Source organism: Notechis scutatus, chromosome 16, assembly GCF_049901735.1.
Source record: "Notechis scutatus isolate UNSWTSFEM ecotype Mainland chromosome 16, rNotScu1.2, whole genome shotgun sequence".
In the NCBI taxonomy this organism is placed as follows: domain Eukaryota; kingdom Metazoa; phylum Chordata; class Lepidosauria; order Squamata; family Elapidae; genus Notechis; species Notechis scutatus.
Window position 1 is genome coordinate 3,650,527 of NC_142024.1, and position 22,140 is coordinate 3,672,666.

At 49.0% G+C, this 22,140-nt stretch overlaps 1 protein-coding gene across 4 annotated transcripts; it reads right to left on the bottom strand.

Moving 5' to 3' along the window:
• Window positions 1-601: 601 nt before the first annotated feature.
• PUSL1 (pseudouridine synthase like 1) lies at window positions 602-21,544 on the bottom strand. Of its 4 annotated transcripts, XM_026681590.2 has the most exons (8): window positions 21,225-21,532; window positions 17,852-17,909; window positions 16,239-16,426; window positions 12,985-13,134; window positions 12,044-12,217; window positions 9,356-9,410; window positions 1,257-1,419; window positions 602-936 (listed from the first exon to the last, which is right to left on the bottom strand). In XM_026681590.2, the coding sequence occupies exons 1-8, from the start codon at window positions 21,281-21,283 to the stop codon at window positions 917-919; spliced, it is 867 nt and encodes a 288-aa protein (XP_026537375.2). In that variant the 5' UTR covers window positions 21,284-21,532; the 3' UTR covers window positions 602-916. The 4 variants fall into 4 exon arrangements, with proteins under 4 accessions (XP_026537375.2, XP_087800747.1, XP_087800748.1 ...); XM_087944621.1 differs by lacking the exons at window positions 602-936; window positions 1,257-1,419 and adding an exon at window positions 4,252-4,978 and having other exon boundaries at window positions 21,225-21,544; XM_087944622.1 differs by lacking the exons at window positions 602-936; window positions 1,257-1,419 and adding an exon at window positions 4,253-4,814 and having other exon boundaries at window positions 21,225-21,544.
• Between the last annotated feature and the right edge of the window lie 596 nt (window positions 21,545-22,140).

Genomic DNA, 22,140 nt, shown 5'->3' on the forward strand with positions numbered 1-22,140 from the left:
AATAATAACGGGATTAAAGATTCACTCTTTCCACAGTTGTCAAGGGTTTTGACGTGTAAAAGCGTGATTAAGTCTATATTCTGCTACGATACGTTGTTTTGAAAGAGAGTCTTCAAAAAGTGTTTGGCAAACTCTTAACCCAACGTGGTTGTGTGGCACAAGTGAAAGCTGGCAACGGTTTGTACTTTGCTGGTGGCTATTTGGTGGTGGAGAGAAACCCAATTCTGTACCGAGCAGCAGTTTCTTGATTTATTACTAAGGACTAGAGACTTAAATTCAGCTGAGGATCTCAAGATGGTACTTTACCTGGGGATGAATTATCGGCAGAAGACTTGAAAGGCGAGGCCCTTAAGGTGGCATACGCTCGCAAAACAGGCATGGAGAACGCAGAAGTAGCCGTAAGAACTGGAATATCGTGTCATTCTCCAGGATGGTGGGAAATTAGTGCTACAAATGCTCATTAACCAACTGCATGTATCTCACCTGTTAGTAAGACAATTACTCAAGGATCTGCAATCCAGACTTCGAGATCACATGGCCGATCCCAGATGGGTAACCGAAAAGGTGAGGGAGGATTTAAAAGGGATTTATTTTTTGCTTTACTGAGTACATAAATACTTTTTTTTTGACTGTATGGGCTGCAACACAGCAGGAGCAGCCTTTTAAAAAGAGGGCGTTTTCAACAGCCCCCCCCCCCCCATCTGGGAAGGAAGCAATTAAATCTGAAATCATTTGGAGTCCGTTCCTTTCTCAGCTGTCCCGAAAAGGGATCGTCTCTCGGCACAGATCTACTCAAATTTCGGATTAGGCAGGTTTATTAACAAATGCCTGCAGAGCGTAAGAAAATGAGAAATTTTATTTATTTATTTCTTCCGGCAACGTATATAAACCCTAGGCAGAAAATCAATACTTCACGTCAATCTTCTGTTTCCAAGTCTGCAAGACAGTGAAGGGAGAAAGAAAAGAAACTTGAGAATTACGGAATATCAGCAGCTGGAAGACGGAGCAGGGAAATGCTTTCAGGCTCGTCTCGGAGACAAACTTCAGACAAACCCTGGATGTCGTCCCCAATTCTGCCCCCCCCCTTCCCCCCCAATTGCAATATAGGGGAGATCACCCTCCCTGGCAGGGCTGCTGTTGGGAGGACTGGGGTGCAAAAAAACTTCAAACAGAAAAAAAAGTATTGTCAACTTCAGCTGTTGGATCTGGTCCCAGGTGATCATGAGGACTAGAAACGAAACATCCCAGATGCTCACCACTTTTGTAGTACTCCACATGCTTGAGGAAGAGTCCGTAGGGGGGCGCTATGGTGTTTGGGGGATAAGCCATCAAGTCCCGGGCTGCTAGGAGTTCTTGGATGTGGTGCGGCTGTAGCCGGGACTGGCCCATGGCTACCAGCGCCCCGACCATCCGCCTCACCTGGAACGAGAAGGGTTGAAAACGCCAAGAGTTCCAGAATCGGCACAATTGGGGCAAAATCGGGATTGGAAACATGGCATTGGGAGGGTCCATCAGAAGCCATTTAGTCTGACACCCCCGAGAAATAGCCATTTGTTAGACGGAAAAGCCAGCTTGGCTTATCTCAAATCCCGCTTGATTGGGAAACAAGTTTTTCCTGAATCTTCACCCCAAGTCTTTATTGGATCCCAGTTTATCCCCTCTTCAACGAGACTTCGCTTCTTGGGAGAGTAACACTTAACAACTGTTCGTTTAGTAATCATTCAAAGTTTCAACTGCACCGAATAAAGTGACTTATGACTGTTTTTCACAGTTAACGACCATTGGGGGATTGCGCGTGCATGCGTGGGGGGGGGCGCATTGCTTTCTGGCTGCTGGTGAAAGCAAGCGCACCATACTAAGCAGCCGTAAGATCTTCCTTCCTGTTTGCAGCCCACAGGTCGTCTGCGGCCTGTTTAACAGAGCACAGAAAGCCCTGGTTTGCTTGCGGAGGATGTGCAGTGTGAAAACACACCCCTCTGGCTCCTTTCCCTTCAGCTTACAAAGCACCACAACGTGGCCGCAAGCGAAGCGGTGACCCACCCACCCCCCGATTCCCCCGAAGCTCCCCAGGCAGCCTTCCCCGCAGGGGCGTTGTGAAGGAAGAAGGCGCACCAAGCGGCCTTCAACCCAATCCGAGGTGAGCTCAGTCAGTGGTGGGGATTCAAAAACCGGTTTGGTGGGTGTGCTTTGCATGCGCGTGCCAAATGCCCATTTTGCGCAGGCACCAGAGGCGTTGCAATTCACCTCCTGCAAGCCTGCACTCTCCCGGTCACTTCAGCTGCTGCGCAAAGCAGGTGCGCTTCAAAAGCTGCACTTTTAGCAGAGGCTAAAGGTGAGTATGGGAGCCCGAGGACAATCCGTTTGATCTCCACGACTCATCGCCGCTACCCGGCTCAGTAGAACCGGGCCGCACCGTTAGAATAGCCACCACTGGGCTCAGGGCAAAGCAGCTCAGCAAAGGAGGCGAGACTGCAACTCACCCAGGTTCCCTGGCGTCCTTTCAACCAGCCGCCAAAGCTCAGCTCTCGCAGTTGCAAATGGCCTCATTTGCCACCCACTCGCCACTGAGGGAGGCAGCCGAGGCCCAGGAGCGTTTTGGCAGCTGGTTGCGGAGCTATTTTCAAGCAAGCAGCAAGTGTGTGTGTGTGTGTGGTGGTGGTGGGAATTGAAACTCCTGAAGGCTTTTTTTAAAAAACTTTTTTTGGCATGTACCATCTGAAAACAGGCAGGCCCTGCCAGCGGTGAGAGCCGCCTCCTCCTCTCCTTGTGGCTTAACTAAATGTAGGCGATTGCTTCCATGAGAGCCGGCCTCACTACCTCCCTCGCCTCTGAATCATCCACAACGTGATTCATTTATTCTACCTAAGCATGCCTGGGGAGGGGGGGGGTCTGTCGAGAGGCACCCATCCGTATTTTCACGGTGGGCTGTTTGCCAGATGGCCTCACGTGGGCCCCAAGCAAAACTCTCTTGGGCTGTGACTGGTTTGGGACCATAGGCGTTGAAGTCCGTCCGGTTGCAGGAGTTGGGTATGTCTAGTTTGATGAAAAGAAGGACCCTGATAGCAGTCTTCCAATACCTCAGGGGCTGCCCCAAAGAAGAGGGAGTCAAGCTATTCTCAGGGGCTTGGCATGCCAGCCTCAGGTGTCAGTGCCCAGAATAGACCAACGCCAGAGGCCAGAGTGGACAACGGCTGGCACCCTTCGGCATTTCCACGTGCCAACTCTCACACCGCTTTCTCTCTCTCTCTCTCTCTCCGGGATTTGCCTCCCTCCTCATCTCGTTTATCCCTTTCCCTTTTCGGTCGGCTGCTCCAGTTTCCTCTTTCCCTGCTTTCGTTTTCTGGGGGCAAAATCCTGAGCCTGAAACTTCATGGCGAAACCCTCATTTTGCGCTTAGGCCGATCCGGGATGTCAGCGTCTTGAAATCAGGTCCAGGGGGAGCTGCTCTGGGGTGGGGTTCCCCCCCACATCCCTCCTCCCCAGGGGGCAGGCTGTTTGCCCCACCCTGAGACGGCTGTGTTTACACTGGATGAGGGGAGAATTTATGTTCCTGTCCCACCTCAAACATCGGATGCAAAGGGGCCTCCAGCCCAACCTGTGACATAGATGGGTGCATATAGAATAGAGTGGAGTGGAATAGAATAGAATTCTTTTATTTGCCGAGTGTGATTGGACACACAAGGAATTTGTCTTTGGTGCAAATGCTCTCAGTGTACATCAAAGAAAAGATACATTCATCAAAAGTCAAGAATCATCAGGTCCAACACTTAATGATAGTCATAGGGTACAATAAGCCATCAAATCATACTAGGAAACAGTCAATATGTATGTTTCTCCTTCATTCTGGTGCTCATCAGCCATTCCCAAGGCCCTTTGGCTTCTCCCCTGCTCCTTCTTCTCCCTCTTTCCCCCTCTCTGGGGTGGGCAGGTGAATAAACCCCCATAGTTCTAGGTCTCCCCATTCAGACTTCAATCTAGACCATCATGAGAAGATCTGCAGGTCCAGCTCTTTGGGGCAGATGGGAAGGTGGAAAACTTGGTTTGGCAGAGTGGGTCTCCCACAGAAGAATGCAGAGGCAGACCAGAGGGTTTGGGGGGAGGGTCCCAACCCCAAAAGGACCCCCCCCCCTTCCATGTGCTCAAGAAGTAACACCCTAGCCTGTTTTAAGAGGGAAGAGCATGCTTCTAAATTCACCTCCGTAGATTGCAACAGCTCATCCAGAAACATTTGTACTCTCATATTGTACTCTCAAATTGCAAATGGAGACGTGGGTACTCTGTTTTTCTTATCTTCATTTTTAAGTGCTTTGGTTTTATTGTATTGCGAACAGTTGCTGGGGTGCATCCACAGTTTCGTTGTACTTGTACAATGACAATAAAGTTATTCTAATTCTAATTTGGAGAGGAGCCCAATTCCCCCCTTATTTCTAGGATGTAAGTTTTGGAGGCCTCTCCCTTTACAGGGTTGTTCCCCCCTCCAAAAAAAATAAAATGGGGGGTGGGAAATAAAGATTTTTCTTCTCTTTGATCCTCCATCCCCATTTGAAACACTTTGGTTTATTTATCGCTTTACTTATTATTAAACTTGTATCCTGCCCATCTCTCCATTTCCATTTCCTGCAGACATTCCATTAATTAGCACCGATGATTAATTAGCACCCAGCTGCCTTTTTGTGCCCCTTCCTCTCTCTGTTGAGGTTGGATTGACACCCCCTGTCTTCCTTCCTTCCTTCTCCAGGAGGCGAGAGGGCCGTGCCCCAACGGAGCCACCACCATCGGAAAGGAAACCGCTGTCTCGGGCAGAGTTGCAACAGCTGGCAAGAGGAGAAGAGGACGTGGTGGAAGACTTGGATTTTTCTGATGGAGACTGATGGATGGACAGATTTTGGGGGGGTGTAACTGGACAGCTGTTGCCACTTGTGGAGGGCTGAGGAAGGGGCTGCATTGTTCCAGCTGGCCCTGAAGCCAAATTGATGCACTGGAGGGACATGCCAGAAAATTTTATCCTCCAGCAGGGGAGCTTAAAAAGACCACGATGGCTGAAAAAAAAACCCTGCCTCTTTAGAATAATAATAATAATGGAGGTTCTTAAAACCATTTCAAAACAAAACCTTCTTAAAAAAAAATAAAAACAGGCCAGCCATCAATGCTGCCCCTTCCTCTTCTGGGGGCCAATCCCACCCACCCAGCGCTGGAGACGCAGAGATGGAAGACCAACGTGCCACCACATTGCTTGGCTCTTTTCCTGCAAGTGACAGTATTTACAAATTTTTGGGAATCAAACAACAGCAGGAAGAGTTGGACTGGCAGCACATTGCATGCTTTGAATCCCCCACTGCCCCCAATTCCCCTATTTTTATCTCTGTATGGGAAGGGATCGTGTGTGTCGGTTCTCGGCTTGTAAAAACAGCCTCTTGTGCATTTCTTTCGGAGGCCTGGATCGCTCTGCACTGAAACCGCAGCGGGCAAAACGGCCAGATCCCGATGGAGAAACGTTCTTCCCTGCGGCTTTTACTGCATTGTGACCCACGCACGCCTTTCTTCGCCGCCTGTGTGGTGCCCACCAGGAACTGAGACCCCCCAACACACACACACTTGTTGCTTGAGGTCACCAGACAGAGCAGGTCTAGAATAAGGAGTTAGCAAGTCTTATTGTTGGTTGTGAGTGGATAAGGAGTTAGCAAGTCTTATTGTTGGGTGAGTGGATAAGGAGTTGTCTTATTGTTGGTCGTGAGTGGATAAGGAGTTAGCAAGTCTTATTGTTGGTCGTGAGTGGATAAGGAGTTAGCAAGTCTTATTGTTGGTTGTGAGTGGATAAGGAGTTAGCAAGTCTTATTGTTAGTCTTGAGTAGATTCCCAATGTAGCCAGGATCTCTGTAATTTAAAGGGAGTCTTTAAGTCTTCAGCTTGGCTAAAGAAGCATGTTTGGTGGTTTATGGAGATAGGCTTGAGGCCCAAGAGCCCTTAAGTGGTAAATTTAAGTGGTAAGTTTTAAGCTGTGGCTGGTAGGGTCAAGGAATCATGGCTGTTGTTGTCAGCCTTTGCCTTGGGTAAGGACTGTGAGTGTTTATCTGGTAGGATTGTGTAGACAGAGTTCAGGTGCTAGGACAGAGTTGAGGCGTCAGAAGAACTAAGATCAGCATTTTTCAATCTTAAATTGACTGCAAATCCCAGAATTCTCCAGCCAGTCGGTTTGGGGAATTCTGGGGGTTGATATCCACACATCTTGCTAAGACAGAGGTCTCCAAACCTAGCAACTTTAAGGACCTGGGTGCTAAGGGATGGGAAACCTTGATCTATGAGGGTCATGTATACCCCCCCCTCCAAGTAGGTCTGGACTTGAACTCTTGCTTTCAGAAAGGCAATTGGCTTTTGGGAAGGGTGGACTTCAACTCCCAGAATTCTGCAGGAGGATTTAAGAATTGTGGGAGCTGTAATCCATCAGTTTGAAGATGCAACTTTCAAATGGGAGGGTTTTCAGCTGCCAGGATTCTTAGCAATGGTGGCTAGAGAAGCTTAAGGTGTCCCCTTTCCCCCCAAGACACCAGATTGGCTGCCATTCAATCTCTGGTGTTCTCCAGCACACAGACGAGAATTCAGGGAATTGAAGTTCACCAAACTGGGAGGATGGAAGTCCCATGTTCTCAAGGTGGATTTGGTGTTAAAAACTATCAGTCTAAAAATTCCCAGAGCTCAGCAACAGGGGTGTCGCATTAAGGGAATCAAAGTTAGCGCCCCAATTCCAGATGGAAAGTCAACAGATGCGCTCCAGACTTCTCCAGCTTATTTTCTATATTCTGGGAACTTAAATACAAGTTTAGTCACTGGAGAATTGTGGGAAATGGAGTCCATCCATTTGGGGGTCTTGGGTGATCTGGGGATGTCTTTTTTCTCCCAGAGCTTTTTGTACATTAGGAATTAGGGGGCTGAGGTCGACATGTCTCAGATGCGTAGAATTGGGGCTCCCCATGATTCAGAGGGCTAAGGATGCAGAATTCTGGGAATTGAGGCTTCTTGACTTAATCTTCCCCCTTCCCCAATGGGTGCACCTCAACTCTTGAGATCTTCCCTTGTTTTAGGGTCTCCAGGGGTTCTCGGCCTTGGCAAACTTAAGGTGGGTGGACTTCGGCTCTAGTTAGAAGTCTGCTTAAACTTAAACTTGTCAAAGTTGAAAACTCTTTATGATGCAGGGTCTTAGTTTTGATTCATTGAGTGTCATGCATGCTCCCTCCCCACAACCTTCCCTGCACCTAGGCAGGTGAGCTCGAAAACCCAGGTGTGTCTTGAGGCAAGTCTGCAGTTCCTCCCCTTGTTCTAAGTAGGTGTGCACAATTTATTCCAAATCTTGGAGTTAATTTCAAATAATATACATTTGTGCATGCCTGCTTATAGCAATGGGTGCACAGAGAAAATCTCTGTGCATGGTGGGTCACACTCAGGAGGGGGGAGAAAGGCCAGGAGCCAGCCATGGCATCAGGGAGGCTGGCAGGGAGGCCCTAGGGAGGTCTGGGGCATCCAAGCCCCCCCCGGGGCAGCCCTGGGCAACCCCAGAGCCTCCTTGCCAGCTTCCTTGTGCCACGGTTGAAGCTGAGGGTTGGTGGGGGCTGGGGAGGCCGAGAGATGGGGCTGGGGTGCAGGTGGGCTGGGCAGAGAGCGGCTGCCCAATGTCCTTGGCTCTCAGGGTGGCAGTTTGGCCACTCCAAGCCGAGGGACGTTGGGCAACCGTTCTCTGGCCCATCACACCCACCCCATGTCCCATGGGCCTCCCTCAGCCCCCATCAATGCCTTTGGCTTCAATCCTGGCCTAAAAGGGGTCTGGGGGAGGAGGGGGGGCCATGGGAGGAGGGGGAAGAAACCCCCTTCCTAGGACCTCCCTCCCCTGGGCCCCCTTTAAGCCAGGACTGAAGCCAAAGGTGGGGGGGTTGGGGGCAGGTGGGGTGGGGGTTTGGGAGGGGGGCAGGTGGGGGGGATGGGAATCAGAGGGGGAGAGTGTATTGCTTGTTTTTTTGAATTCTAATAAAGATTGTCTCTTCTACCATCCTGTGTTGTTTTTTTTCCTAACCCTCTTTCCCCCCATCCCTCCTACACCCCCTCCCTTCCCCTCCTGCCCCCCCCTCCATTTCCCTCCCTCCTCTGGCCCCTCCCATCTGTGGCCCCAAGGGGGAGACCAGGGAGGGGCAGACCTGGGTGCCCCCAGGTCTACTGGGCTGAGAGGCCCCTCCCCATCTTCCCAGGGCTTTCCTCTTCTCTCCTCCCCCTTCCACCCCAGGAGGGCTGCTGGAGGAGGTGGGCAAGGCAGGCCCTGGAAGGACATCAGAGGCAGGCTGGGGAGGGGCTCCTTGCCCACCTCCTCTTCTCTTCCCAGCCCCCTTGGTGCCATGCTGGCAGAGACTCAGCAGGGAAAGGGAGGCCCAGGGGGGATTGGCAGGCTCTCCCTGGCTTTTCAAGGAGGCCTTTGCCCCTGGCCTGCCAATGTCCCCACCCTCCAGCCCAGGACCTCCCATTCCCCCCATTGCCTGGCACCAGGGGAGCTGGGAAGGGAAGAGGAGGGGCGTTGCCAAGGAGCCCCTCCCCAGCCAGCCTCTAGCATCCTCCCAAGTGCCTTCCTCTCCCCACCTCCACTTAGCCCCCAGCAGCCCTCCTGGGGCAGAGCGGGGGAGGAGGAAGAGGTGATGGCCCTGGGAAGATGGCAGGGGCCACCCCAACCCTGCAGACCTGGAAGGGGGGCACCCAGGGCCTGCCCCTCCCTACCTCGGTCCCCCCCTTGAGGCCAAAGATGGGGGGGGGCAAGAGGAGGGAGGGAAATGCAGGCGCTGGGAAGATGGGGGCTGCAGGCAGGCCAGCTCTTGGGGGGCTCTTGCCAACTCACTCTGGCTAAGGCCTGCCTGCCTCCCCCATCTTCCCAGCACCTGTGCCCTCCACTTACCTGTTCTTACCTGTTCTCACCTGTCCTCGTCGCCATCTGGTGGTTCCCACAACTGGTTGCACTTTTATTTCATACTTACCCCTTTGCTCTAAGCTGGCTGATTAGGCCAGGCTGGACTCCCAACTCCCAGAATTCCCCAGCCAGCATGCTATGCTATTTCTATTTCTACTCCAACCTTCCAGATGGCCGTGGAGTGGAGACAGCTGGCTACTTAAGCCTCCTTTGGACTTTCCAGGGACACAGGCTGCTCTCTCTCTCCTGCCTTTGCCACCAGAAGGGGGCCGTTGGCACTTCAAATTCATTTTAAAATTTCAAAGTTAAGAGGCTGCCTCTCATATCATAGAAAGGCGACTTCCTCTCGGGACGAGAGCCAAAATGGTGAAAAAGAGCATGTAAACATAGTGTCTAGTTGGAAAAAAATATCCCTACCTGTTTGTACAGGAAGGATCGGCTTACAAACTCTAGTTCCCAAAACTTCAGGTTGCTGGGGGTGGAAAAAAACACAATGGGCACAAAGGCAACATTAAAATCTATAGAAAGACGCTGATTTACTATTTATTTGTTAATTTTCTGTGTTGCCCATCCTCTCTACAAGGCGACTCCTTTTCTGTCCTTCCCTGGATCAGTGCAGGTTATCTGCTCAGGAATAGATCCTCTGTGGACAGAAGCAATCTACCTCTCAATGCAACGAGGAAGAATAATCTGGAATTTAACCCAAAGCCTCTATAAAATTGGGAAGAGGTGGTTGGATTCAGGAGATTCCCAAGTCTGCCTGTCTTTTCACCTGTCAAGGAGTCTGCATTTATCTACAGATTGGGACTTCCTAGTCAAAACCAGGAAATCTTTTCCTTTTCCTTTCCTTTTCCTCTCCAGACAGGACTAATGGAGAATTGTAGTTCTGCAACCACGGGTTTCCTTTCTGGAGCAAACTGAAAACTTGCTGTGCTGGGATCCAGTCTCAAACCTGCTTCAGAAATGTTTTACTAAGGCAGGAGAGAGATTTCAGGAAATGGCCTCTGAAATAATCTTCAGGTCTAGGAACCTGATTTCTTTTTAAGGCCCCCTCCGTTTTTCATCATTTCAGCAACAGGCCAAAAGGGGGATTTTGTAACACAATTCGGAAACGGGTGTGTGAAAATGTAAGTTATAATTATGTACCAATGTTGTAATCTGGAATCATGTTGCTCACATGAAGAGATATGTAAAAAACAAAAATGAAAAGCTTTTATTCAAAAGAAAAAAGAAACGTGTGTGTGTGTGTGTGTGTGTGAAATCTTATCTTCTGCCTCAGTTTACCTCCTCGAACTCTTCCCTAACACCATTTTTAAAAATGCTGAGTGGATCCTTTTTTCAGACCGACTCGAACCTCGGCTGGAGCCCCTTCGACTGCAGCAACCATCAGCAAAACATTCCCACCCAAATTCCCCTTCAAGGTCGTGGTGGGTTAATCCATAAGGGCTAAGAGGAGACCCCGTGTGGAGGGGCAGTCCTGCTGGGACTGCCCTGCTGCTGCTGCTGTTGGTTTGCCTTACGGCGCGCAGCCAGAGCGAAACCGGCATTAGAAGAAACTTTGGTTTGATGATGAATTAATTCACTGCTGACAATTTCTGAGCGGAGGCCGGGCAAAAGCGTCCGTGGGTGGAGATGCCTCAGCAGAGATAAACTGCCAACCCCGGAGAGAGAGAGAGATGGATCCGGGTAGGAAAAACTCATGGATCCAACCACGAGGACCTTTTTCTTCCCGGATCACGTGGAAATGCCTCCCTCAGTCACCAGGTGTCCCTCCTCCCACCACCTGTCAGGCTGAAGCAGCCCTGAAGGGAAGCTATAACCACAATGCAAATTCAAATCCATCCTTCCTCCTCCTCCTCCTCCTCCTCCTGCATCCAGATGGCTTTCAGGTTTTTGAAATCCAGCCCTTAGGGTGGGAAAAGCGGGGCCCCATCTGGAAAGAAAGCCCCCTGTTTAAAGTAAGGCCTGACTTGGCCCTCTCGCTCAAAGGTGAGTTGCCATGGGGGCGTTTCAGGGTTTGCAGGAAGGAACTGCACCCTCTTCCTGCAGGTAGAGAGCCAGCTCAACTACTCGCATTCGTCTTCCCAACAACAGCAGTACCGATAGCACTTAAGACTTATATACCGCTTCACGGGGCTTTTAACAGCCCTCTCTAAGCAGTTTTACAGAGTCAGCCTCTTGCCCACAACCATCTGGGTCCTCATTTTACCCACCTCGGAAGGACGGAAGGCTGAGTCATCCTTGAGCCTGGTGGGATTCGAACTGCCAAATTGTAGGCAGCTGATAGTCAGCAGAAGTGGCCTGCAGTACTGCACTCTCACCACTGCGCCACCAAAGCTCCAACAAGCTAGCTTTCTCTGTGCAGAGATGGAATCCTCTTTCATGGCTTGTGTGTGTGTGTGTGTGTGTGTGTGTGTGCGTGTCTTGTGGCCCTGCCCACTCCTTACCTAACTCCTCCCACCACAAGCCCAGTCCGAAACAAAGTCACAAGACACCGCTTTGGAGAACCACACCAGTCTTCGCCTTTCGGAAGCCACTCTGACGGACAAGTTTCTAGTCCTTAGGTTGGCAGCGAAGTTGGCAAACCCTCTTTGGAGTGTGAACTTCCTGACACTTGAGCTTCAGGAAAATAGAAGAGTGTGTGGCTTTCAGGACCACGGAGAGCTCTTGCACCTTTTCCCATCTCACACTATGGTTAAATCCTTAAAAAAAACAAAAAGCTCAATTTCTTAGATGCAAATTGCTTAACCCCAAACACTCGAAGGAAGATTTCTTCTCCTTGGGAGACGTGTTCATTTGAGATCTTCCTGGTTTCCTTTTTGGTCCATATTCGTCTTCTCCTCTCCCCTCCCCCTTTCCTGCTCCCGGACACCCCCTCAAGATTGACGCTTGTCAACCTGGGCATTTCAAAGCCATCTCTTAAAAGAGGCTTTTCGCCACTCACGCAAAACCTGGGTTACAAGGAATTGCTGCGTTCACACAAGAGGGGACACCCGGGCGGAATGCCGGGAGTCTTTGACTGGCAACCATCAGGGGGAAAAAATGATGGGGGAAAAAGAGAGAAAAGTGCAAAATTGCAACTGCAAAGATCCAGGCAGGCCTCACCTGTCCTTGCTGTGCTCGGAAAGGAAGCCCTGGGAAGGCCTCACCTCCACCCAGTCCAGTGTCTTGATGGGGCTTCTGGCTGACATCTCTGAGCTGGCTGAGCAGAAGGTAGAGAAGTCGTGGGTGCCCACCAGGAAAGTGGCTGCTTCCTGCATGGCGGCCAAGTTCAGGTGGCTAAACCGGAGGAAGAAGATGGAGGATGTGCCATCAAGCCCTTTCGGACTCCTAGCAACTGTCTAGATGGTCCCTATCTTTCATCGGACACCTGTTTCATTGTACACCTGTTGTGCATTGGCAATACATGTTTGGTTTGATTTGATTTGAACTGCTACCCTATGACTATATTCTATTTACTATATTCCCTATGACTATAAAACCCTATGACTATCATCAAGTGTTGCACCTGATGATTCTTGACTCTTGGCGAATGTATCTTTTCTTTTATGTGTACTGACAGCATTTGCACTGAGACAAATTCCTTGTGTGTCCAATCGCACTTGGCCAATAAAGAATTCTATTCTATTCTATTCAATGGCAGACTCTTGGCTCCTTCAGCTGTTGAGACCATCACCCATCAGCCTGGCCGAGGCTCGGAGAAAACTTGCTGAGCTGTTGAGATCTGACGATCCCCAAGCGAGAGACTCCGTGGCTCTTTCAAGTTACAGAACCAGCCACTCGTGGGAGAGGAAGCAGATTGCAGGCGCGTGTTCACGCATGTCCTGGCACATTCCTGTCACTGCATCATGTATGGGTGACCTGGTTAGATGTAAGATGCCAGGGTCGTTTTCTCCAAGCCGGCTCTGAATTACTACTCAACCCAGATTGGTTTAAGGTCTTTCAGGCCCAGCTGGATCTTGTGTTTTCGACTGTGGGCTCAAAAGTGGGGTGTGTGCAAGCAGGAAGGGGGAATCCACAAACACAGGGGGGTTTCACCAACTTACCCACGCCTGTTTGCCCAGCAGAGATCCTGTTCGAAGACTGGCAGGTCGGAATAGGTTGTGCAGCCTGTGGCCACGCGGTAGACGTATGTCCTGGCCCGGGCCGAGAAGCGGGCGTGGAAGCTGCTGGAAACCCTACAGGCGCTCAGAACGCTTTGGGAAAGGAAAAGGGGAAGAGGAGGCAAATTGTAACAGATAGATAGATAGATAGATCTCCCTTCATTTTATGCACCCACCCACGACCCTCGGTCTCAGAGACAGACAGAGTTGCCTGGCACCAAGTTATCCAGTGAGTGTCCAGGACTGAGGTGTCAGGGTTCCAGCAATGCCTCTAATGAATCCTTTGAAGTTTTTTGAAGTTGGGCTCGAGAATCATGATTTAATTAGGGCGATTGCTGGAATCCTGACAGCAAGCCAACTCTGGCCTAGGTCATTTACAGTCCCCTGTGACTCTGTTTCCCCCCCCTCCCCCTGGGTGTGTCATAAATCAGATTCTCCAATTGAGCACCTTCACGGGCTGGGTGTCATCAATCACGTTCTCCAATTAAATATATTCGAGGGCAAAAGCTCTGGTAGTTTAGTTACACTCTTTTCAAGAAAAGAGTTGGAATGTACTTCCGCTTACAAACTGCTGCACTGCTCTCCCAGATTTCCTTCCTCCCCAGCAACACAGGAATGTTTTATGAGTTGACACGAGGGTGAACTTGAACCCAAGACTTCTCAAGTTCCTGTTCAACGGGTAAAAACGTTCTCCCAAGGGATTCAGTTGCCAGTCTGAGCTTGTCTTCCAGCTCTTGGTCCAACACAAGGTTGACAAAGGGCCTTCTTTAATGCCCTGAGTGATGGGGTAGGGTATCAGCCTGACTCTTCTTAGCGGCGGTCCTAGGATCTGTGTGGCCAAAGCTCATTCCTGACACACAACCCCCTCCCCATAAAAGGCTGGGGGGAGGGGGCAGGACGTCACATCATTTCTCCTCCCGCAGAGGCTCACCACCGCTCTGCAGGAGAATCACTGCCTCTGGCTCCACCCTTTGAGGGAACCAGAAGCAGGGAAAACATGAGCACCTGTACTGATGTGTTTATTTCCAAAGGAAAAAAAACTCCTGAATTTAAGGCGATTCCTCACAACCACCCTAGGAAACATTATATGGCTTCCTCTATTACTGTACTCTAAACCTAATTTTGGCCACCACATCCCTTGGACTGCAAGGCCATCCAACCGGTCAGTCCTCAAGGAGATCAACCCTGGCTGCTCTTGAGAAGGCCAGATCCTGAAGGTGAAACTCCAAGACTTTGGCCACCTCATGAGAAGGAAGGACTCCCTGGAGAAGAAGAGCCGAATGCTGGGAACGATGGAGGGCAAAAGAAGAGGAAGAAGGGGACAGCAGAGGAGGGGGCTGGATGGAGTCGCTGAAGCAGTCGGCGTGAGCTTAAATGGACTCCGGGAGGATGGTAGAGGACAGGAAGGCCTGGAGGAACGTTGTCCATGGGTTTGCAGTGAATCGGACACGACTTTGCAACTAACAACAACAACAAACCCAATTTAAAGGGGAATTATTAATCAGTGGAACGGCCTGCCTTCCACCTGCCTTGTGGGCACTCCACCCTGGAGGTGTTTTAGCAAGAGACCGGACATCCACTTGTCCGAAATGGCATAGGGCGTGTTGCTTAAGCAGGGGGTTGGACTAGAAGACCTCCAAGGTCCCTTCCAATGCTGTTATTTTAGGGCAAATAATGTAGCCTTGCTTTCAAGCCAAGGCACAGATAGTTAGGCATTGTCAGAAAACCCTTCTCCAGGCTGGGCTTGTGGGGCAGGAAAAGGGGAAGCGGATACGGGGAAAGAGCTCAATGGAAAACAAGCTGGCTTGGCCTCCAAGCTGGGCTGGCTAAACAAAGCAGAGATTAGGGGACAAAGCAGCCGGGGAGGGAACGACAAGAGTGGGTGAGTGACCCTCAAACCCTCTGCTAGTCGTCTCTTGGCAAAGGCAAGGGGCCCGAGGGGGAGGAGGGGTTGGTCCCACAAGGGGAGGGCAGGCCTTTTCAAACAGGCCTTTTGTTTAAAAACCTCACACCAGAAAGAGGGGGGGGGGGGAGAGAGAGAGAAGGAAAAAAGCCACACTGGCCGTGACGGTGGAGACACAGATTTTATTCCACGTCGGTTCAGAGTTCAGGACGCCAACTTGGGAGGCTGAAACCAGGGAGAAGCAATGAGGCCTGTGGGAAGAGGTGTCTTTTCGGCAGAGTGGGAACCAGTTCTCCCACTGTGGCGCAGGCCACGGGGGCGAGAGGATCCAGCTTGGGTCACATCCGAAGGAGACGCAGCTTTTCCGCCACTTCCCCAAGGAGGTTGCGTGCCCCGAGGCGGTGCCACGTTACACGGGATGTCATAACAAGCGGAGGGAGATCGCAACGGAGAACGATCTGGCAGCGTGATCCACTCTGTGGTTTTACTCCCAGGGCCACTGGAAGAACAGCCCCGTGTGGAAGGATTGACTAAAACAAGCACTGGAGCCACAGTTTTTAGGAGTTGGGAGGGACCTTGGAGGTCCGCTAGTCCCCACCCGCTGAGTTAATTCCATTCAGGCCCTACAGGCGAGCAGAGATTGGAAGTTCAGCTCTCTGGGTTCGCTCCCCGGCCACCAAAGAGATGATTAAACCTGTCCTGCCCCTGTTCTGAGGGGGAGGCCGAACAGCTGACAGGGAGTGGGAGTGTGGCTCTGGTGGCTATGGAGGAAACTGGGGAAGGGCACAGTCCGGCTGGGCATTCAGAGGAAGACCCAGGCCCAACCTCTTTGCATTCCTAGGGCACCCAGGGAGGAACAGAGAAGGGAGCAACGTGGGTTACAGGGGAGGAAAAGGCCCTGATTCCCTTCATTAGCTACAGCTGGGAAAACAGTGTGAATTTCTTTGTTTGTCAAGTCTTATCTGGGTTCTGGCGTCCTCCCAACTGTGTGTTTCGTTATCTTTTGACGTCTTCAATCCCTTATCCTGCCCTGTCTCATTAGTTGCTGCAGTGTAGTTTGTGTTGCTTTTTGTTTATAATCTATATGTACTTTGGGTCCGGACTGAATTCCTTCCCTTTAAAAACTGTTCTTGGGAGAGTTTTTTTTCTCCAGCCGATGATAACTGGACACTGGGGGCCAAGTTGGAGGAATTAAAGGGACTTTACCTACTTTTGTGACTTTGTTGCTTTTGTGCCACGCCCCTTGGGGTCATCACAAAACCCACATTTTTCTGGCAACGTTAAGAAAACTCACCGGATGGGCTCGGAACCGAGATGCTTGTTGAGCACCTGGACAAGAACCTCTTCAGAGAAGGGGGGCTGCCCCTCCTTCCTCTGGATGTCAAGGTGGGCCGTGTTGCAGAGGGCGTGCACCCCAGCATCCGTGCGACTGGAGACGACAAATTTGACCGGCTCAGATGCTCTGAGATTTTCTGCAGCCTTCTGAGAAATGGGGGGGGAGAAAAACAGACCCTCAGATTTGGGTATTTTTTAAAAGATATTTACACATTTATAGCTGGAAAAGCTGGAGGAGAAACACACAAATTTTGTTTTATGCAGTCTGGTTGTCTGGAAATTGTTTTTTTATTTTTATTTTTTTTAACTGGCCTTAGGTGACCAAGTGCAAAGAGCTAGTTGCAAATCCTCCCCCTTTTAAGGACGTGGCAAGTTAAGGGGGGTCAGAGAACAATTGGGGAAGCTCTCACAGATGGGGGAGAGAATGAAAGGAAGGGGAGCAGGATCCAGTAGGATCTGGTTGCAGATAATCATTCCCAAGCCCAGCCAATTATTATTATTATTATTATTTTTTCCCCTTCAGCTCTTCTGCATTTCCCTCCCTTCTTCCCTTGGTTTCCCCAAAGAGCTGAGCCCCTCCTGAGCATCTGTCCTGATGTTTTGATTGCCTGGGAAGAAATTCTTGGCCCCGGCACAGACTTTGAGGGGGGGACGCCAAGAAAAAGATGTCTTTAAACAGAGATCTCTTCTGGATAGCTTTTGTTGCAAAATAAAAAAATAATAAAAATAAAAATGGGGAGGGTGGGAATGAAAAATCCAAGCCAGGAAGGTAGACACCCCCCTTCTCCCATATCCCAGCCAGGCACATTAAAAAAAAAAAAAGATGAAAAGCAACACACACACAATTCAGCCATGCTGGTTTCTTTTGGGAAAGGCTCCAGATTTTGGGAATCGAATTTTGCCATTTCCCTCTCCTTTCGTTTGGGTAATAAAACCGCTCAGGCGGCTGTTTCTTTCCCAACAGTGGTTGAGCCCAGGAATGGAGGGGATCCCTTTTGGAGGGGAACCACACCCAGCTACCCAGGTCGATCTCTTAAAAGATCCCCACAGGGGTGGACCAGGTTCCTAGTTGGGAGCCCAAACCAGCCAGAAGGAGCCCAACAGCGCAGGGGCCAAAGCCAAGCTAAGCTCCAACTCAAGGTAGGTGATGACTCTGGGCCAGAGGTGATAAATTCAGTTGGTTCTGACCGGTTCTGGAGAACCAGTAGCGGAAATTTTGCGTAGTTCAGAGAACCAGCAAATCCCACCTGTCTGGCCCATCCACCAATCCCATCTCTTCACTGCCTCCCATCGAGTCCCAGCTGGTTGGCTGGGTCTTCTTTGGTTGCCCTGCACAGGAGAACGGAGCTGGAAAGCAGGTCAGTAGGGGGATTTTGCAGGGTCCTTCCCCTGCCACGCCCACCGAACCGTTAGTAAAACAAATTTGAATCCCACCACTGCTTTGGGCCTTTCTCTTCTAGGCGTGGAAAAGCCGAGCCCCCTCTCCTGAAAGCAAATGGGGACACCACACACACACACACACACACACCTTCCCACCCCGGATGGTGGATCAATCCTAAGCCAGTTCCTTACCTCCAGGTGATTTTCCACACCAACTGCTGGCACGCTGGGGGGCAGAGCCTTCACACCACTGCAGGGGGACAGAGAAAAAACAAACGACAACAGTGAAACTCACTTTCTTTCACAGCGGGGTCAACGCAACACTTGCTGGATTGCAACAGGGACAAAATCAGGTGCCTTGAGAAGACGAGAGGTAACCCCAACCTTGGTTTGTTCATCACCTTTTTTTCTTTCTTTCAAGGTTTCCCTGCCCAGCAGTCTAAAATGGATTCCCAGCAGAGAAATTCTGTATGTCCTTCCTGGCTATCTAGAATTCCTTTGATTTATTTATTTTTCCTCTGAACCTTTTTTTTTTTGGCCTGTTTGCCCCTCGGCCAGTTGTCCTTCAACTCCATGCCCAGGTGTGCTCATCCCTGGCACACCCCAAAGGAACAGAGAGAGAGACATGGCAATTCTTGAACCCAATACCCACAGCATTGTACTCTTTCCTACTGGTCCCAGTTGAGCAGGCACATCCCCACAAAAATTAACTTGTTCAGCTGCCTTAGCACCTCTGGCTGTTCATGTTATTCCAACAGCAGCTTCTCTTCCCCACTTTTTAAAGCATAATACAGATAATTACAGTAATAATTACTATTCCCAATTCATTCTCTCCTTTTAGTCTGGAAGTTAAAGCAAGCAACGGTTCTGAAGGCAAGAACCAAAATATATCCACTCGGGGTAGGTTAAAAGAAGAATTTTTTTTTTTTTTTTGCTAAGAATGAGTGGCACGGGCTTTTGTGTGAAGTAATTGCCTTTTTAATAATAAAATGCCTAACAAGATTAAAAAGCAAATGAAAATATTAAAGTGGCAGGTGCAGACACAAATCCTTATATGAATAACAGCTGTCACCGACATGCTAAATTCCAATTATTCCAATTCTTCCTGCCATCACTCAACCTGGCAAATTTCTCACTGTCTAAGAACATCCCCCCCCCAGATTCTGCCCTGGGAGCCCTGTGGTTTTGTGAAAGACTAAGAGCAAATAAATAAATAAATAACTTGAACCCAGCCGTTTTTCGATCCCGAGAGCGCTGCCTCTCTATGGGATTCAGAGAAATATTTTTTTAAAAAAATCTAACAAGTTCTTTGGCCTAAAAAAGTTGGAAAACCTCTTGTCCTGGCTAACAAATTACCTTGACTGTCAAAACTGGGAGGGGGAAGGGGGGGAAATGGGATAATCCTTCCTTATTCTCCCAAATGGCTGAGTTTATCTATATTGTGCCCCAACAAAGGACTTCAAAATCACTTCTGAAGCAAGAGTCGCATGTCACAAAGGCTCGGCTGGGTTCCAACAATATGGCAATGCAATATATTTCCCCATCTCATTTGCTATGGCTACTTCAAGCCTTGTGGTTCTTGAAAGATGAGCCTCTGGGAACCTGGATGACTTTTCCCCACTCCTGTCTTATTAAAAAGTTCAAACTACGTTGTTTCTCTCCTTAGTGGAGCAGAATAACAGAATTGGAAGGGACCTTGGAGGTCTTCTAGTCCAACCCCCTGCTTAGGCAGGAAGCCCTACATCACTTCAGACAAATGGCTGTCCAATCTCTTAAAAACTTCCATTGTTGGAGTACCCACAACTTCTGGAGACTAATGACTGACTAATTGTTCTGTCAGGAAATGTCTCCTTAGTTCTAAGTTGCTTCTCTCCTTGATTAGTTTCCATCCATCGCTTCTTGTCCTGCGTTCAGGCGCTTTGAAAATAGGCTGACCCCTTCTTCTCTATGGCAGCCCCTGAGATATTGGAAGACTGCTATCGTGTCACCCGTGGTCCTTCTTTTCATTAGACTAGACATACCCAGTTCCTGCAACCGTTCTTCATATGTTTGAGCCTCCAGTCCCCTAATCCTCTTTGTTGCTCTTCTCTGCACTTTTTCTAGAGTCTCAACATCTATTTTATATTGTGGCGACCAAACGGGATGCAGTATTCCAAATGTGGCCTTACATGACAACACAGCGACAATAGAATAGAATAGAATAGAATAGAATAGAATAGAATAGAATAGAATAAAGAGAATAGAATAAAATAGAATATAGAATAGAAGAAAGAGAATAGAATAGAATTATTTATTGGCCAAGTGTGATTGGACACACAAGGAATTTGTCTTGGTGTTAAATACTCTCAGTATACATAAAAGAAAAGATACATTTGTCAGGAGTCCGAGAATCATAAGGTACGACACTTAATAATAACAGTCATAGGGTACAATAATAAGAAATAAGTTTCTTAGCAGGCAAAATGTCCCCTCATGGCAGACCGTGTGATTTTGATGGTGAATTTGTCTTGTAGCTGCATTTCTAAGCTGAAAAACGGGAGAGTCAAACTTCCCCCCCACAAGACTCTTGTAGGAACGTATTCAGCCCTGCAGCAAACCCAAAGGAACGTAAACTTTTGAAAGAAATGTTTACATGGCACACTTGCCACAAACCAAGGCCTCTTTGTTGAAGCAAAGAATGAGAAAAGTGCAGGATTAAAGCCGATTTTTCCACCGATGGCCCTTTAAAGCCGACTCTAGCGCAGTGTGCATGCAAATGGAAGGCACAAAGTGATCTAACCCTTCCAATTGGATTTGATTTGCTTCCTTAATCGGTATCACCGCTTCACTCTGTATCTGAGAGGAATGGGCCCTCTTGATCTCCCTTGCACATCATACTAAGGAGCAATTTGCTGAAACAAATCACAATTTTACTAGAATAAATAACAGAATCTCTGCAAAAACAGAAGCCTTTGTTGCATGCACATTTCAACTATCATTTAAAATGCATGCATGTGTTTGAAATGATTTGCACCGTAATAAACATTTTTGACATCCCAAATAGTTGCTCCCCCTGCTGTTGAGGTATACACTAGAAAGGGTGAACTTGTTTCATATTTTCTTTCCAAATTCAAGCACCTTTCAGCCATTTGTCTTCAACAATGGGCTGAATCAAGAATGTCAAATCCACCCAAGGTTGTAACTTTTACTCGGAATGCAAAAGTAGAGGGGGGAAAATTACATACAATTCCTTCAATTTAAGCAAAAATTCATTTACAACAAAAAACAAATAGCAGAATAGAATTGAAGAAGAGAAGTCCATGCTTGGCACGTGGGCCTGGTGGTTTCTCTCTGGCTAACACACATCATTAAGGGCACTTAATGCATTTGCAATGAAAAACTTCCATTTCTTGCCTCTATCCTTCTGGGTCTAATCTTTCTTCAATGACCCAAGGACGTCAATCATGTTTTCCTCCCTTGTGGGTTTTTTCCCCTCTTCCCCTGAAGTTTTTTTTTTATTTACCTGCTCCCCCCCTCTTTTTTTTTTTTTAAAGGCTGCAATTTGTATGCACGTTGTTCACCTTACCTATATTTGGCCCCGAAGTATTGGAAGAATATTAAGTAGCGAGTTTTGGCCGAGTTCATTGCAGCTTTGCACTCCCCAAAAAAGTAAAATTGCAATTTCGACTTGATAGTCGCACTTGCAAAAAACTCATGCCCAGGGGTGGCAGAAGTGGCTCTGACCCAAGCAAAAGAAGTCTTGCTTCGCAAATTTAGAGGCTCGCCTCTAAAAATGCTCTTTTTTGGCTTTAAAAGTGAATTATTAATGAAACCAGGCAAACTCTCCGCTCCCGCCTTTCCTCCTAATAGGACTTTTTTCGACGCTCTAGGCTCCAGGAGATAAAGGCCCCTTGCAGGGAGGTGTCTATCCGATTGCCTGCCCCGCTCGAATACATTATGGCAGAGGTCTCCAAACTTGGCAACTTTAAGACTTGTGGACTTCAACTCCCATAATTCCTGAGCTAACATGGACTGGAGGAGCGATTCTGGGAGTTGGAAGTCCCACAAGCCTTAAAGCTGTCAAGTTGGAAGATCCCTGGGTTAGCTGGATCGTTTTCAAACATGATATTTCTCTCGCGCGTTGATGATTTCTCTTCCCCTCCTCCCCGGGTGCTGTAATTGGATATTTCCCTGCCCTGGCAGGCAGTCAGTTGGACGCCTAAATAAGGTTCTATTGGAAAAGATAGGGCGATTGCAAGGGGGCCTAAAGGGGGGAGGCGTCGCGCCTTGATTGCAACCTTCGCCTTCTAAATGGAACTGCGGCCACAGGAGCGGGAGGGGCTGATTCAAGCCGGAGCTTTTGCCGAAGGGACTCGGGGAAAATTCTCAGCCTCGCCGAAAAACGCCCAATTTCTTTTGTGCCAAAGCAAAAAACAACAACCCAAATCTCACCAAGATCCATGCAAAGTGTGTGTGTCCTAGATTCAACACCTCTGACCATG

Bases quoted from the DNA above. Each gene is read 5' to 3' on its own strand.
- PUSL1 (XM_087944621.1), bottom strand. From the start codon at position 21,283: ATGAACTCGGCCAAAACTCGCTACTTAATATTCTTCCAATACTTCGGG. The intron at 17,910-21,224 runs GTAAGGTGAACA...GTCCCCCTGCAG, and splicing joins TACTTCGGGGCCAAATATAG to TGGTGTGAAGGCTCTGCCCC. The intron at 16,427-17,851 runs GTAAGGAACTGG...CCCATTTCTCAG, and splicing joins GTGTGGAAAATCACCTGGAG to AAGGCTGCAGAAAATCTCAG.